The 17,900-nt window shown below is 47.4% G+C and overlaps 1 protein-coding gene and 1 long non-coding RNA gene across 2 annotated transcripts; one reads left to right on the top strand and one right to left on the bottom strand.

The window, feature by feature from the left end:
* The first annotated feature begins 720 nt into the window (after positions 1-720).
* LOC128597527 (uncharacterized) lies at positions 721-10,807 on the top strand. The gene is made up of 4 exons (XR_008383269.1): positions 721-1,653; positions 9,307-9,408; positions 9,638-9,741; positions 10,089-10,807. It is a non-coding gene; the product is annotated as an uncharacterized LOC128597527 (long non-coding RNA).
* Positions 10,808-15,262: 4,455 nt separating this feature from the next.
* Positions 15,263-16,546, bottom strand: LOC128597048 (protein tyrosine phosphatase type IVA 1-like). Its single transcript, XM_053607038.1, has one exon. The coding sequence runs from the start codon at positions 15,931-15,933 to the stop codon at positions 15,379-15,381; it is 555 nt and encodes a 184-aa protein (XP_053463013.1). The 5' UTR covers positions 15,934-16,546; the 3' UTR covers positions 15,263-15,378.
* Between the last annotated feature and the right edge of the window lie 1,354 nt (positions 16,547-17,900).

Below are 17,900 nucleotides of genomic sequence, written 5' to 3'. Positions count from 1 at the left end.
AACAATAAAAAAAAAAAATGTATATATATATTTGCTAAGCTAGCTGAAAACCCAGTAGCTTGCTTTTGCTTGCTCGCCAAAAGCTATTTTTAGCTACATATATTAACCTATATAAACTCTGTCCTAAAGCTGGAAGCCGCTGCCCCTTCTAATCTCATTCAGGGGTAGCTGACTGGCCAGTCTTAACAAATAAAAAGACAGTCCTAATTGGCACGTTTAATTTGTCTGGTGGTCTTATCTCGCACACCATAACAGTATCACTCATAGAGTCATAATTTCTGTAGAAATGCGCATAGCCTTTCTTGGTTCAGCCACAGCAAACTTACAGAAAGCTGAGACACCACCCCCCCCCCACCTCCCCGCCACACACACAGCCAGCGTGCCCACAGCAGGGAGCCGCAGGCGCTGCGCAGCCAAGGTTCTATCACCTGACATCAGCAGGCCGCAGCCGACTGCGCACAGGAAGGACAGGACCTCAAGGGAAATTAACAGAACACTCAAAGCTGCGCACGTCGCTTGGCTCAGCTCCCCTCCCGGCGGCCCCCAAGCCCATGCGCCGCCGCCCTGCGTACTCCATTTCCCAGAAGGCCGTTCACCCTGGGCCGGGTGCAGGAACGTGGCGCGCAGGGCCTTCTGGGAGGTTAAGTTTTGGGCTGACGCCGCCGCCAGGCGGAAGTTTGCGCAGCACCGCTGGGCGCGTGGGTTGTTGAACCTGTTTGGCTCTGAGGCGGCTGCGGCAGTGCTAAGTCCGCGATGCTGGTGGGAAATTTTGATGGAGCAGCGAGCATAACTGTTAGGAACAGGGAGTCACCTGGGGCCGAGCGTGCACTCAGTGATTGGAGTGGGCGGTTAGGGCCTGGCAGGGGAAAGCGGACCGGGGGTCGCCAGGCCATGGAAGCGGGTAGAGGAGACGGGTACATGTCCGCTTGCAAGGCGCGACCTCAGGCGGTGTGGAGCAAGGGTTACCGGGCATGCGTGGGTGTGTGTGTGAGGTGCGGGTGGGGGGAGTGTGTCCGTGTTGACACCAACTGTGTGTAGGTGTGACACCAGTTGGGAGTGTGCCCCACTCCCCTTGCATGTCATTTCCCAGTCCCTCCTTCCCCCCCCCCCCCCCCCCCCCGTCAATCCCTGACCTGCTTTGAGTGTGTAGATTTGCCTATTTTGGACTCTTTTCTTTTTGCAGTTTATGGTTGGGGCTGGGTTTGAACCTGCCACCTCTGGCATATGGGGCCAGCGCCCTACTCCTTTGAGCCGCCTGGACTCTTCTTACTATTGTGGAAAACGAATACCCAAACACCATATTTAAGAGGAAAAAAGCTTTTATTCAACTGGTGGTGCTAACTGCATAGAAGAATTCAAAATGGCCATGCTCCCTGGCTGACTTGGTCTTTCCCATTTTATCTCTGGTCAAAAAGTTCCAACCCATGGGTACCTTTCTCATTGGTCAGTTTGAATCAAGTGTGGAAAGCTGTTCCATCCCTCACAGAAGGATAGGATTTCACAGAAGTGGAAATTTCCAGGTCCCAGGAAGTGAACTCTACAAATTCCTAAGAGCAGAATCACCATGGAGAGGACCCTGCAGCTGTATCCTTGGAGTCTTCTTGAGAAGACAGAAAACAGAAGACCTCTGTTCCTAGACCTCACCCTTCCTGGGTAACCTCTCTCATTCCCCTCTTTTGAGACTCCATATATATTTTAATTTGGGATCTCAATAGCTGCTTGCTTCTTCAGGAGCTGGTATTAATCACTTTTCACATTCAACTTTACATCACTTTTCTGCAAAATCTAAGGCATAGAAGTATTTCCCATCTGTCCTGTAGTTTCCTTCCCAGTTTCTTCTGCTGCAGCACCTTTGCATGGCACTATAGGCATCAAACTTCAGAGTCACCTGGCTGGGCTTTCTTGTTTCCCTGAAATCTGTACCAGCATTCAGATTTTGAGGACTGTGACTCCTCTTGGGTTCTCTACCCAGGCCTTAATTGTATTGTGTGTGTGTGGGGGGGGGGGGGGGGGTATAATATACATATGGGTCTTCATTTTTCCCTGTGTCATGTATTGAGTACTGTATCTGATTATGAGTGCAAGCTCCTTTCTGGGTGCCTTCACATTCATAAAAGCTATAAAGGAGTCAACCTTTGTCCTGTCTCAGTGGTGTGGGTGCACAGATCCCATCTCTTTTCCCAAAGTCCATAGTCCAATTAAGACAAGTCCTGAGAGTAGTTTTCCTCAGGCTTCAGCCATGTGTTGATCAGCCAGCTCCAACCATGTGACTGGAGCAGGGCATGTTGACCAACTTAAAAGTTACCTTTACTTCCCACAGGGCAGTGAAGTGCCCTTCAGCCAACTGTGACAGATCCAGGCAAGGATCCCTTCCACGTTTACTGCCATGCGTGTGATCAGGATGATGGTGTAGAGTCCGTTCTACCTTGGTTTGAAGGGGACCAGGTTCTGATCCTTGACCTAGACTTGATCCCCTTGATCCCTCAGAGAGCAAGGATGTACAGACACAAAAGACTAAACTGAACATGGTTAATTACCGTGTTCTTCCTTGCTACTCTTCCTAGGGCTTCCAACTGCCTGTTAATTCAGTTTCTTCCAGTTCTTTTAGGAGTTCCTGCTAAATTGCAGAGAATGGTTGGAGGCCTGTTTAAATAAGACCAGAGGCAAGGCCTGTATCCAATTAAGCTTTGCTTCCTGGCAGAGTTTACAGATTCCTGCTCTTATGGCCCTGTTCATTCACTCTACCCTGCCCAAGCTTTGAAGCCTATATGTCACATATAGTTTCCAGGTAATATTCAAAGCTGTTGTTGCAGAAAGATGAGGCCCAACAGAGAGAAACAGCACCCAAATACCATGTTTACAAAAGGAAGGGTTTTATTTACCAGCCAGGAGCTTACAGCATAGAATTCCAAATGGCTGTGCTCCCTGACTGGGCTTGGTCTTTCCCTTTTATCGATAGTCAAAAAGTTCCAACCCCAGCTACTCGGGAGGCTGAGGCAAGAGAATCGCTTAAGCCCAGGAGTTGGAGGTTGTTGTGAGCCGTGTGAGGCCACGGCACTCTACCGAGGGCCATAAAGTGAGACTCTGTCTCTACAAAAAAACAAAAAGTTCCAACCCATAGGTGCCCTTCTCATTGGCCAGTTTGAATCAAGCGGGAGATGCTATTTCAGCCCCAGAGCTACAGGATTTCATAGAAGTGGAAATTTCCAAGTTCCAGGAAATTAAGTTTACAGATTCCCAAGAGCTGAGTCACCATGGAGAGCACCCCACAGGTGTATCCTTATGGTCTCCTTGAGAAGACCTGTTCTCCTAGACCTCACCCTTCTCAGGTATCCTCTCTCATTCCCCCCTTTTGAGACGCCAATATATATATATATATATATATATTTTTTTTTTTTTTTTTTTTTTTTGTAGAGACAGAATCTGACTTTGTCACCCTCGGTAGAGTGCTATGGCATCACAGCTCACAGCAACCTCCAACTCGTGAGTTTAGGCGATTCTTTTGCCTCAGCCTCCCAAGTAGCTGGGACTACAGGCGCCTGCCACAACGCCCAGCTATTTTTGTGTATGTGTGTGTGTGTGTAGAGAGACAGAGTCTCACTGTACTGCCCTCGGGTAGAGTGCTGTGGCGTCACACGGCTCACAGCAACCTCCAACTCCTGGGCTTACGCGATTCTTCTGCCTCAGCCTCCCATGCAGCTGGGACCACAGGCGCCCGCCACAACGCCCGGCTATTTTTTTGTTGCAGTTTGGCCGGGGCTGGGTTTGAACCCGCCACCCTCAGCACATGGGGCCGGCATGCCCTACTCACTGAGCCACAGGTGCCGACCAGAGACGCCAATATATTTTAATTTGGGGTCTCTATCAGCTTGCTTCTGCAGGAGCCTATATTAATTACTTTTCCGCACTTAGATTTTAGGGACTGTGACTCTTCTTGGGTCTCTACTCAGGGCTTAATAGTACTGTGTGGTGAGCTTACTTTTCCCTATGTGATATCCCTCCCCTGCTTTTCCCAGTGTCAAAGTCCAATTAAGACAAGTCCCTCAGGCTTGGCGCCTGTAGCTCAAGTAGCTAAGGCACCAGCCACATATACCAGAGTTGGCGGGTTCGAATCCAGCCCAGGCCTGCCAAGCAACAGTGACAACTACAACCAAAAAATAGTGGGGGGTTGTGGTGGGTGTCTGTAGTCCCAGCTACTTGGGAGGCTGAGGCAAGAAAATCGCTTAAGCCCACAAGTTGGAGGTTGCTGTGAGCTGTGATGCCATGGCACTCTACCCAGGGCGACAGCTTGAGGCTCCGTCTCAAAAAAAAAAAAAAAAAAAAGACAAGTCCCTTGAGTTTCCTTAGGCTTCAGCCATGCGTTGACCAGCCAGCTCCCAGTATGTGGCTGGAGCAGGGCATTTGATTGTCTTAAAAGTTACCTTTACTTCCCAAGGGGCAGTGAAACTCTATTCAGCCAGTTGTGATGATTTCAGGTGAGCATTCCTTCCACCTTTGCTGCCGTGCATGTAGTCAGGATGATGGTGTAAAGTCCCTTCTACCTTGGTTTGAGGAGGACCAGGTTCTGATCCTGGACCTAGAGTTGGTCCCGTTGATCTTCCAGAGAAAAAGGATGTACAAACACAAATGACTAAATAGAACAGGATTAATTACCCAAGTGGGGCTCTTCCTTGCTACTCTTTCTAGGGTTTTTGTTTATTCAATTCAGCTTCTCCTAGTTCTTGACAGAGGCCTCTTTGAATAACACCAGTGGCAAGTCCTGTATTCAATTAAACTTTGCTTCCTGGCAGAGTTTACCAATCCCTGTTCTTATGGCCTTGTTTATGCACTTTACTCTGTTTAAGCTTTGAAGCCTTTAAGTTACATATAGTTTCCAGGTGATACTTAAAAGCTTTAGCCATTATTTGCACTTGTTCTGTTATGAAGGCTAGTCCAAATTTAAACCAGAGTAGCAACCTAAACCAAGGGACAATTTCTCTGGTAAGAACTTTAGGAGTTCTTTTTATCCTGGTAGGGAAAGCTTTTACCTATTCCAAGTATGTGCAGACCATTACCAGCAAGTACTTGTTTACTTTACACCTGAGCATTTCAGTATAATCTACCTGGAAGTGCTCGAAGGGTGTTGCTCCATATGACTGGATTCCTGTGGATACCATTGGTTGTTGGCATGCGTTGAACTGGTTGCAGGTGACACTGTAGACTGATGATTTTGGCCAGGGCTGAGGTGGGAGATGTAGAGGTACCAGCCTAGCAACTTCACAAAAGATTCTTGTCACCACGGTAGCTCCTAGAAACAGGGGGACTGCTACTCGTCCATCTGGTGTCTTTATCCATCCTTCCTCTATTTCCTGGTTCCCCTTTGCTGCCAACCATTTCTTCTCTTCCTGGCAGTAAATAGGTGAGAGCTCCAGAACCCACAGGACGAGAGGAGCCACTTGCGACACAGGGTACAGTTTGGAAACAGCCCTTTTTGCCTCAGTACTGACCCTAGTGTTCCCTGATGTCCACAACAGTGCATCACTGCCACCTTCCGTGGTTTCCATACTGCCTTTAGCAACTGAAGTATCTCCTGCTGATACTTAATATCCTTTCCCCAGATTTTAATAGTCCCTTTTCCTTGTACAATGCCCTGTGTACTTGGAGAGTCAGAAAAGCATACTAGGAGTCTGTGTAGATATTCACACTTTTCCCTTGATCTAGTGCTAAGGCTTGAGTCAAGGCAATTAACTCAGCCTTCTGAACCTATATTCCTTGGGGTAGGGACTTAGTAGCTTCTACAGTCTCTGTAGCACTCTCCATTCCCTCTGCATGCCCCTCTGTCCAAAAAAATGCCATCTTATCACTGATCTGTGGGCCATGGGCTCAATTCTCGAATCCCTGAGATCAAGGACTCACTGAAGAAAGAAATTCCAGTAACAAAACCACAACACAGGCATAATTTCTGATGTCTTTTCATTGTCCCCCTAAGTCTTACATGGCCAGGTGCCATATAAGATGGCTGCTAAGGACTGGACCTGTGTCCAAGACTAGAAAGCAGAAAACCTAGAACATTTCAGTTTCTCTCAGAATAGCCAGGGGGCAAAGTTGAAGCAGGGAAGGGGCCAGGTCAGCTACACTGCCCTGCAGCTGGTGGCCTAAGTATGGGAAACATGCCCTTAGGCCACACAGAATTCAGAGGCTTAAAATCAAAAACATAAGCTCACAGTTGAATCTAGAAAACTTAGAAATATTACAGAGGTGGATGTTTTATAACATTTTAACTTTACTAATTTTTTTTTTTTTTTTTTTTGCAGTTTTTGACCGGGGCTGGGTTTGAACCCACCACCTCCAGCATATGGGGCCAGTACCCTACTCCTTTGAGCCACAGGCACTGCCCTAATAACAGATTTAAAACTAATTTTATCTCAAAGGATACCACAGTTGCCTGAACAAGAAGGCATTTGAGTCATTCCTATTCACACCAAGTTCTCAATCTCCCCAGAGACATGGTTATAGCAGTCTCCTATAAGCTCTTTTTCAAAATGCTTCAGCACAGTTCCCAATAGGGTGGGCTTCCTTATATGTTTCCCATTCCCTTCCCTCAGACAAACCACAAACACATCACAGATGGGGTAAAAATGGGGCCAGAGATAGGATGAAAACAGGGATCCAGACAGGGGCAGTCACGCATTCGTTTCACCCTGTAAGGGAGGGCTTGAAATCCGTGTATCGTTACTTGTCTCAGTTTCCAAGCACTCACGTGCACACCATTCCAACCCATTGCCCAATGTGGGCACCCTTGATTTCCTACCCTGGATTGCCACTTAGCCCTAGGAGGCAAACCAACACTCCCCTAGGGCCTGTGATTGAAGTCGGAACCCCACCCTCAGTGTCCATCTCAGTCACACCAAACCCACTCTGTCATACACCTCTCACCAGTCCTGCTGGTGATCTAACAACCAAGGGTTGATCGGACCCCAGTTCCACTCAAATAGTGGGAACCCCCAGTCAATCCTACCTTGCCTCAGATGTCTCCCAGTGCAGGTGCCAGTTCCTCCTGGTGTTTGACTCCTTGAAGTCCCTCCAAGGGGGTCCTTTCTCTGCCCATTCAAGGCCTTCACACAGGGATGTGAAACCTATCCCTGGTGCTCTCAGTGGTTTGCGTAGCCTGGGCTGATCAGGGGCCCCTGCGTGGGTGTCCAGAGGTTTGGTGGCAACTACTAGGTGCATCTAAGCCTGTTCTCTTCTCGGGTGGTCTTGCTTCCAGGTCAGGGAGCCAGAAATGTTGCAGGAAAATGAGGCCCAATGGAGAGAATGAACACCCAAACACCATATTTAAGAGGAAAAAGGCTTTTTATTCAGCTGGCGGAGAAAATGGCATAGAAGAATTCAAAATGGCCACACTCCCCAACTGGCTTGGTCTTTCCCTTTTTATCTCCAGTCAAGAAGTTCCAACCCATAGGTACCCGTCTCATTGGCCAGTTTGAATCAAGCGAGAGATGCTATTCCAGCCCCTACAGAACTATAGGATTTCATGGAACTTGGAATTCTAGGAAGTTAGGTTTACAAATTCCCAAGAGCTGAGTCACCATGGAGAGGACCCCACGGTTGTATCCTTGTGGTCTCCTTGAGAAGACCTGTTCTCCTAGACCTCACCTTTCTCAGGTATCCTCTCTCAACCCCACAGGTATATTCTCGGGGTCTCCTAGAGAAGACCTCTGTTTTCCTAGAACTCACCCTTCCTAGGTATCCTCTCTCATTACCAATGGAATCTTACAGCATGGGGGTTTGGGGTGGGTGGGTTTGCTGGGGCTGGGCTTAAACCCGCACCTCTGGCATATGGGGCTAGTGCCCTACTCTGTTGAGCCACAGGCGCCACCCCAGCATGTGGTTTTCATATTGGGTTTCCTTCCTCAGGGCTAGACAGTGACCTGAGTGAGCTCAGAAATCAGTCTTATCACACACCCTGTGTGTAGGCACAAATCTTTTCCAGGCTGCATTCATGCTAGGTCATGAACAAAACAGCCTGCTGGGTCTGGGCATTCCTCCTGAAGTAGGAAGGCTTCACCCTAATTCCTTGCCTGGGGCAAGAACTGCAAGGACTGCATTCCTTTCCTAATTTTAGGATTAATTTTATTTTCTCGGCCCAGACGTCTGGCCAATTGTGACCAAACCCCTCACAGGCAGGATAGGGAAAGCAGCATTAGCACTCTAGATGGCAGCACCCATGGTGGGGGTGCTACCCACTTAGGTTCTCCTAGGTCCTCTGCTGAAGGCTGCCCCCCCTCGTTTGCTTATCAATCTATCAGTAAACTCTATCCTATTTCTTATCCTCATGATCTGTGATTTCGTTCCTCAAAACTTCAAGACCAAGGACCTGGCAGAGAGAAATTCTGGCAACAGGTTCTTGTGTTTGGCTTTTCTCACTGGGCATGTTTTTTATTTTTATTTTATTTATTTATTTATTTATTTTTGAGGCAGATTCTCGAGCTGTCACCCTGGGTAGAGTGCTGTAGTGTCATAGCTTATAGCAGCCCCCAACTCAGGCTCAAGCTATCCTCTTGCCTCAGATTTTCTATTCTTGGTAGAGACAGGGTCTTGCTTTTGCTCAGGCTGATCTCCAACTTGTGAGCTCAGGCAATCCACCTGCCTTGGCCTCCCAGAGTGCTAGGATTACAGGCGTGAGCCACCGCTCCTGGTCATCGCTGGGCATGTTTTTAAAGTCCATTCACATATTAGTTCTTCATTCTTTTTTATGGCAGAATAATACTCTTTTGTATGGATAGACCAGTTTGTTTACCCACTCATCAGTTGATGGACATTGCCGTTGTTTTCACCTCTTCTGATATTACATATAATGCAGCTGTGAACATTCACGTGCAGGTGTTTGTGTATTTGCATGTTTTTGTTTTGTTGTAGAGACAGAGTTCTCACCATTGCCTAGGCCAGTCTGGAAATACTTCTGGGGTCAATTGATCCTCCCTACCTTGGCCTCCCAAAGAGTGAGGATTGCAGGCATGAGCCACTGCTCCCAGCCTGGATGGATATTTTTAATTTGGGAGGAGAAGGCTACAGTTGGACCTAGGTGTGAAGCTTGGATGTATCTGTGTCTGTCCCAGTCCATTATACACTGTGAAGTGGGAACCACAGCAGCCTGCACAGTATCTTGGTGACAACAGCACAATCTCTTCACTTAGGCCACTCACAGTGTGAGAATCCTCCCATGACAGCAGGGAATTTTCCAAAATGTTCACATCCTGCCATTCCCCATGAGATTGACCCTGGTCAGACACACCTGTGGCTAAGTTGACATCTGTAATGTTTCAGAAGCTGTTGACCTTTAAGGATGTGGCTGTAGACATCACACAGGAAGAATGGGTGCTGCTGGGCTCAACACAGAGGATCTTGTACCTGAGACATGATGCTGAGGTACTATAGCAACCCACTTCTCTGGGTGAGGCCTCTCGTCTCTTCCTCCCTAGCACTCGTGTGTGTGTGTTTATCTCCTGCCCTGTCCTCAGTAAGAAACAGGTGTGTTCTTGTCCTGACCTGCGTTCCCCAGCCAGTACCCTTCATGCAGAGACAGATGCCTACCCCCTATCCATAGGGGGAGCATACACACTGCTGCATTCATCAACATTTTCTTTCTCTTTGGCAGGACTCCCTCATTCCAAACCAGATATGATCACTGAGTCTCTGACAAGCTTCCCTGGTGGAAAGCACTTGGCATGTGTTGTCAGAATCTGGAGATGGAGAAGTCAGGTACATCCTGAGTGGCTCCACTGACAGGGGGCTTCTTCGCCTCATGTGCTGCTTCCCTTTGCTGGCTTTGCTGTGTGTCCTTTCACTGTAACCAGTCATAGCTGGGAGAATAGCTCTGCACTGAGTCTGGCCAGTCCTCCTACACAATCCCCAAACCTGCCCACTCACCTACCCTAACTAATTGCCCCCTTCCTCGGCAATTTCTCAGAATCGCGGATCAGCAGGGCCCAGGCCAGCATAACTGGTTCACTTGTCTCCGTCGCCTCCTGAAGGTCTGTCTGTCACCTCCCTGAGTGAAGTGCAAGTTCAGATTGGGCCTCAAGTGTGTTTCTTTGCTTCTTTTTCAGACTCAGAGTCTGAGACCCGAACTGCACAGCTGCCTCCAGACAAAGGCTCTCTGCTTTGGGGGTAGATGACAGTGGGACTCAAGAGACAGGATTTCTGGCACAGCATATTGCAAGAAGTTTTAGGACATGGAGGTGAGGCAATGATGTGTGGCCAGGACAAGAAGAGCCCAGGGCAAGGCCTTGCAGGAAGTTTCTGCCACCCGTTTTTCATCAGGGCACTCCCCTAGGGACTCAAGCTGCCTTGAGCCGCATTCTTGAAAAGGGCCTTACATGCGTTTCAGTCCTAAATCAAGGCCACACCTGCCAAGGAGACGGAGTGTGTCGGGAGGCCTGAAGGTGTTTCCCAGACCTTGGTCAACCACCAGGAGTCCACACTGAGGGCACTGGCATGTGGTGAGGGGTAAGACGCCTTTGGCAAGATGACCTGCCTTGTAAGCTGTCGGCTGATTATCAGAAGGAAGCCCTATGTGTCTGCAGAGTGTGGCAAGGCCTTTGGACACAGCACTCATCTCGTTTAGCACCAGAGAAACTGCACTGGCATGTCCACATGAGCAAGAAGCCCTACGTGTGTGGCCTCTGTGGGAAGTACTTTCGTGAGAGCTATACTTTACCAACGTGAACCTAGCAGTGAGGTTAAAAGTCTAAACAGGAAAGTAACTGAAAAGGAAAGAGAAATATTTATACAAGTGTCCCTCAAATAAAGCACCATGATGGTTTAATTTGCAGATTCTACCCTTTTTTTTTCTTTTCAAAGAGAAGGTTTAGAACACTTCCCAAGGGAGTGGGAAGTGAGTCCATCTCATGAAGGAGAGGTGAGAGAGAGACCCCATTATTTTAACTATTAGATAAACCAAAATGATTTCTCAATTAAACACCTCTAGATGGTTACTGGAGTTGTCTACCTTTTAGTTTTGTTGCATTTTTAGTAAGGATCACCTGTCAATTATATAAGTAGTTTGGTAATTCAAAATACTAAAAATCTAGATTTCTGACACCCCAATTCAGAATTTAACCTGGGTCCATGGAGAGAAGTAGACAGGGGCACTGCACGTCCATCCCTGCCTCCAGGAACTTCATGTGTACCTGCTCAGGTGTCCTATACTTAGAATGTATACCTGTCACTGGACAAAAGCATCCTGTATGAGAACATTCAGGGACTTGTCAAGATGAGCACAGCATGGCCAGGTGCGGTGGTTCACGCCTATAATCCTAGCACTCTCGGAGGCTGAGGTGGGTGGATTGCCTGAGCTCATAAGTTTGAGATCAGCCTGGGCAAAACTGAGACCCCCTTCTCAACTAAAAATAGAAAAACTAAGGCAAGAGAATTGCTTGAGCCTGAGCTGGAGGTTTCTTTGAGCTATGACACTATGCCACTCTATCCAGGGGCTAGAGATTCTGTCTCAAAAAAAAGGAAAGAAAAGAAAAGATGAGAACATTGGGTGCCCAGCACCAGGCCCTGATGGAAGCAGTCTGGCCCTGCTCTCTCTGTGACCTCGGCACACAACTGTGGAGCTGGGGGAGGGGTACTCAGCCTCACAGAGCTGGATTTTTCCCAGAAGACTTTTAGGAAGGACAGGAGACAGGCAGGAATTCAGGTCACCAAATTGGGAACTGGAGGTTTGGACTGGCTACTCCTGGACATATAGCAGTGAGGAAAAACCTACAACCTTAAGTCTTTAGAATGAAGAGCAGCCCCTGTCCTCCCAACTTCCACCCCAAGGATGTTCTCTTCCCAACAAGGGGTGAGGAGCTATAGGTGGGGCTTCACCCAGGATGGGCTGTGGCCTCAGCTCAGGCCACGCTGGGCTTCCACCTTGCCTTCTTGAGTGAAGTGCAGAGAAGGGGACACTGTGGGGGCTTTCCCACCACCTGGCCCTAGAAGAACAGGGATTAATGCCTACCACATTTCCCTTCCACCTCAAACCTGGAGAGTGGGCAACACTTTTGCCACCTGTTGTCACATGTGACCTCTGCATGACTCAGTGATTGAGAAGCAGGCAATATGGGCTCTTCAACAACTGTGGCCTCTTCCTACCCCCATGTGGGATTTCAGAGGGACCTGGTCCTGCCTGGGCTCCAGCCCACACTACCTAGACTTTTCTTTCTCTTGGCTCATCTTTTCCACGAAGGACTTTGCCTGGTTGATCAAGGAGAACATTCTTGGGGCTCCTTTGCACTATGGTGTTGTCCTCCGCCAGTCTTACTGAATGTCAGGGAAGGTGCCATCAACCTGCGTATCAGGGATTCCATGCCTTCAGCCAACAAGGGGAATGTGGGTCCCCCATTCCCAGTGACAGGGCTACTTGATTCACACAGGATGAGGTGCAGCCCACTGTGCCCTGCCTTTACCTCCCACTTCATATGGTGCTTTTTTTTTTTCCCTTGAGACAGAATCATACTCTTTTGCCCTGGGTAGAGTGCTGCGGCTTCATAGGTCACAGCAACAGGTGCTGCTTTTTTTTTTTTTTTTTAATTGAGACAGAGTCTCACCTTGTGGCCCTCTGTAGAGTACTGTTGCATCCTAGCTCACAGCAACCTCAAACTCTTGGGCTTAAGCGATCCTCTTGCCTCAGCCTCCCAAGCAGCTGGGACTACAGGTGTCCACCACAATGCTCAGCTACTTTTTGTTTGTTTGTTTGTTTGTTTAGCAGGCCTGGGCTGGGTTCGAACCCACCAGCCCCAGTGCATGTGGCCGGCACCCTAACCACTGAGCAACGGACGCCCAGCCACACGTGCTGCTTTCTTCCATCTGCTCTTTCCTTCTCATCCATTGGGGATGCACACTGCTGCAGACATTGCTGTGTTCTCTGTGCAGGTTTGTGTGGCTGCTGCTTTACAGCTGAGAATCATTGGGTGCCACTGTGTTCAATGAGAAAGAACTAGGGCTTGAGTGGGAGCAGGTAGGGTGGTGGGGTCCTGGTCCTCCTGTTCGCACATAAGGGTGGTTTCACTTCTGAGAAGCTTCCTTTGTCTTCTGACAAGAGTCCCAGAATATGCCCAGTACTCTAACAGAAGGCAATTGTGGTCCAGGCGTTCTATCCTTTTCCTTCCCTTTCTTGGGGTCTTCAGGGCCCCTGTGTTTACTGTCGGTCTCAGAAGAGTCCATTCCTGCCTCACTGAGACCTACTTCTCTGTGCTCCAAGATGGTGATTTGTATGAAATTCTAATGTCACCAGGTGTGTGTATTTCATCTGGCCTCCCTACCTGGACAGTCTTACTTTGCAGTGAAATAATGGATAACGGATAAAAGCAGGTAAGTCAGCTGCCTCAGGGTTTTGTTACAAAATAGTGAAAACTGAGACCTCACATTCACTGGAAGAATAGCAACAGAAAAGTTTTAAAAACCAACAAGGAAGAAAAGGATAGACACAATGAAACAGGAAACAATCGTGGGGAGCAAAGGTAACTCTTTATTCAAAGACCCTGGTGATTAACGTTGCCTCCCTCCTGTGCCAGACAGCTATACTTGTTCTGTGTGCCTCGAGTCATTTTATGACATGGCCCATGGCTCCTCAGTCATCTTGTTCTTGAGGCCAAAGACTGGTGTGATTATAGAATCGGCAGAGGGTCATCTTTTAGTGTGTAGTCAGGTGGTGTTTGAAAGTGCCCAGCTGACGAAAAGTAGCCTTGCACTCTGAACATTCAAAAGGTCTCAATCCCAAGCGGATGCATGGGTGAACGTTGAGGGGCCCCTTGTGGCTAAAACTTTTCTTGCAGAATTTGCAGGTGTGTGGTCTCTTTTTTTTTGCATGACAAATGGATTTCATTATTTATTTAGATGTTTAAGCTCTTACACTAAGTTTTTACAAGGTGGTGAACACTGACAAAATTATTTCTTTCACAGAGGTATAACCGCAAGTTCCCAGACAGTATAAATATATGATTGAACTAACATTAATACACATCACCATTTTATTAGTTACATAATAAAACAAGTTAACAAGCATCCAAATATTAAGTTACACAGCTCAAAGGCATATAAAATATTAGATGTCTGCTCAGTTCATTAGCAGAAACCCACTGCCTTCTTTGTAGGAGGTTGGGAAGAGAAGAAAAAAAATCACACTTGAAACAAATTGGTAAACAACTTCTGATAAATATGGGGAAAATTACAAGAATTTCAGAAATCTTCTGATTAAGAATTGTTATAGCTACAATTAAAGCATCTCCACCTTTAAAAAATTTACATTAAAAAGCATAGTTTGGGGCAGCGCCTGTGGCTCAGTGGGTAGGGGGCCGGCCCCATATACCAAGGGTGGAGGGTTCAAACCTGGCCCCAGACAAACTGCAACTAAAAATAGCCGGGCATTGTGGCAGGCATCTGTAGTCCCAGCTACTCGGGAGGCTGAGGCAAGAGAATCGCCTAAGCCCAGGAGTTGGAGGTTGCTGTGAGCTGTGATGTTACAGCACTCTACCAAGGGTGACAAAGTGAGACTCTGTGTAAAAAAAACAGCATAGTTTTACATGGTGTGTACAAGAAAAAGGCAACATTTGGCTAATAATATTTAGTAGTCCCCTCCCATTCTTTTTCCAGGCCCCCATGTTAAGTTGCATTTCAAGGTCACAATTAAGTAAATTAATTATGAGCCTTTTTTTGTACAAAGACATTAAAGACGTGTTTTTGTACAATGTAGATTTTCAAAATGGAGGGTTTACATAACATCACAAAATGAAATTTGCAGAAAGACATTAAACAGTCATTCTAAGACTTGGTAAAAACAAAACAAAAACCCAATGGTTAAGCAGACCTGAGTCCACTGGTGTAAATGCAGGAAACATAAACATGAAGTGAGCCAGTAAATAACCACGTTGGCCCCACTTCCAAAGTCTGAGATAACTGGATAAACCACATAAGGCCTTGAATGTTCATAATTCCTGGGATTTTAGTTCTGTACAATACTAAAAATATACAAGTACTGTGCTGGGTAGTTTCGCACCTAATCTTCAAACATCTTATATATTGACAAGATTCTGGCGGGGGAATAGATTTAAACAAGACATCACTCAACACCACATAGTTTCAGGAAAGGCCAATGGTGGGTATAAATGATGAGCACATTTTAAATGCTGAACAGCCAGAGTCTTTTGCTAAGTGTCCCAAAAGGTGGGATGTAACCCACACGCTGAGGGTGCCGTTCTGCCGAGCTTACTAACCTGGTTAAGTTCTTCACAGCCCTCCCATGGAGACGTGGGACTCTCTCACCAAGGCTACAAGTTGGCTGATGCATATGACGAAGGGGGACCTCTCTCAAGTTTTGCTCCCAAGGCAAAAGCGTCAAGCAACCCCATTTCACTGAAGGCAGCAGCTGTTTTTGTGGACCCTCGAGCGTTTGAAACGCAGCTGCCTCATCTTAGGATGATACTTCTCCAAGTACAAAAGCTGCTTGCTGTTAAAAGCTCCACGCCGCGTCTGCCTTATGAGCTGCGCTGCGTCTTCGTACTTCATTCCTCCTTCCGTCAACGCCAGAGCCACGGGCACCGGCGCTCTGCCGAGGCCTGCGGCACAATGGACGGCAGCACAACCGGCAGGCTCCTCTCGAAACTTGATTTTCACAGAACTCAACCAGTCGTCAACAATCTGGGGAGGTGGCGGTGCACCATCATCAAAGGGCCAGTCAAGAAAACGGATGCCTTCTTTTGCCACAAGAGCAGCATCATAAGTTGCTTCACACACTCTTACCACTGTGGTGACTCCGTACTTCTTAAGTTCCTTTGTAAATGTGTTTAAGGTCGCGTTGGTTGGGCTGTGTGTAATAAGAAATCTCATGTTCTTGTACGTGACTTCCGTAGGAGCTGGGTGGTTCCTTCCAGCCATTTTAGTTTGGTGAAGAAACAAGAGGGTCATGAAATAATTTTAAAAATTGAATTCAGAAAAGATGTGAAGAAACTGAAGTCTACTTCAAAGTACTCTACTTGAAATTCCCAGTGCTTTGAGTGTGGAGTTGGAAGAAATGGTAAATGAATTGACCCTGCACGCGAGCAGCAAGTCTTCACTCCACTAATACTGAGGTGACAGAAAGTAAATGCGCTGAGGTCCACCGCAGCCAGGTCAGAACCGTGCAGATTTGGATTCAATCTGTGTCCAGGTTAATCAGTCCTCTGGGTGTTTCTTCGAAGGAGGAGCAATGAATTTCCACAGTTCACTTGTCTGCACAGAGGCAGTGCTGTGCGTGACAGAAATCCCCACTGCCCCTCAGAAACTCCATGAATTTCTGATCAGGAGCACCACAGGAAGGAGTGTGTTTACTCACTGAAGATTGTGATCTGGTCATATAGGTGGTCCCAGGGTGGCCGAAATGCAGGTAGCAGGGAAGGCACCAGACTCTACAATGTAAATAAAATAGGATAATTATGTGAATATCCCCGAATTTATTAGAATAATATCAGTTCTTATCAAGAAGAGACACCTGGCAAAACATTGTTAGTCATAATTGTTATGCAAAAAAAGATAGAGAAAAATCCTTACAATTTGGGAATTGCGTGTGTTCTGGTAACTTTGGAAATACATCCTACACAGATATTTTGTCATTGTGGTAAAACATACAGAATGTGAAATTGATCATTTTCACCCTTTTAGTTTTTTTATATTTTCAAATTAAAAATAGCTTACAACATTTTCATGCTTTTTTTTGTTTTGTTGAGAGTCTCCATCTGTCACCTGGGTTAAAGTGTCATGGCCTCAGCCTAGCTCACAGCAATCTCAGACTTGTGGTCTCAAGCGATCCCCCTGTGTCAGCCTCCTGTGTACTAGGACTACAGGCACCCACACACACACCCTTTTTTTTTTTCTATTTTCAGTAGAGAAGGGGTTTTACTGTGCTCAGACTAGTCTTGAGCTACTGACCTCATCCAATCCTCTCCTGCCTCAGCTTCTCAGAGTGCTGGGATTATAGGTGTGAGGACTGTAATGGCTGGGTGGCCATCTTAAGGCTTTTAAAATGTACAAGCTCATGGTACCAACAACATGCACAAGATGAGGGGGCAGAGCAAAATGGCCAAATAAAAACCTCCGGTGTGGCTCGGAGCCTGTAGCTCAAACAGCTAAGGTGCCAGCCACATACACCAGAGCTGGAGGGTTTGAATCCAGCCCGGGCCTGCCAAACAACAATGACAACTACAACCAAAAAATAGTTGGGTGTTGTGGTGGGCGCCTGTAGTCCCAGCTGCTTGGGAGGCTGAGGCAAGAGAATCGCTTAAGCCCGGAAGTTGGAGGTTGCTGTGAGCTGAGATGCCATAGCACTCTACCTATGGTGACAGCTTGAGGCTCTGTCTCAAAAAAAACCTCCGGTGATTGTCCACCTGCACGAACACCAAATTCAGCAAATATTCATGCAAGGCTCAACCTTCAGAAGAATAAAAATTGCATGAGAGGACCACAGTACCTAGTTTTAACACTAACAAGGAAAGAGGTACTGAGAGGGCATAAGAGAGATCTTGTGGTGCCTGCAACTTCTTCCTGCTCCCCCAGCAGTGCAGGACCAGCACACTGATTGGAGAGAGACTCTGTATGCCCCAGGGAGGAAAACAGTGAAGTGACTGTAGGGCATCAGATCTCAGGGCCACCCTGACACAAAGGAACCTGCAGGGGGCATAATTTTGCCAGCACCTTTAGAGGGAGCATTTAAACCAGCCGGGCCAGAGAGAAATCCTCCACCCCGGGGCGGCACCTGTGGCTCAGTGAGTAGAGCACCGGCCCCATATACTGAGGGTGGTGGGTTCGAACCCAGCCACAGCCAAAACTGCAACAAAAAAATAGCAGGGCGTTGTGGCAGGTGTCTGTAGTCTGGGCTACTCGGGAGGCTGAGGCAAGAG

This window comes from Nycticebus coucang, chromosome 10 (assembly GCF_027406575.1).
Source record: "Nycticebus coucang isolate mNycCou1 chromosome 10, mNycCou1.pri, whole genome shotgun sequence".
NCBI classification, from domain to species: domain Eukaryota; kingdom Metazoa; phylum Chordata; class Mammalia; order Primates; family Lorisidae; genus Nycticebus; species Nycticebus coucang.
Note: the sequence above shows the minus strand (reverse complement) of the source record. Positions and strands in the feature narration are given on the sequence as shown.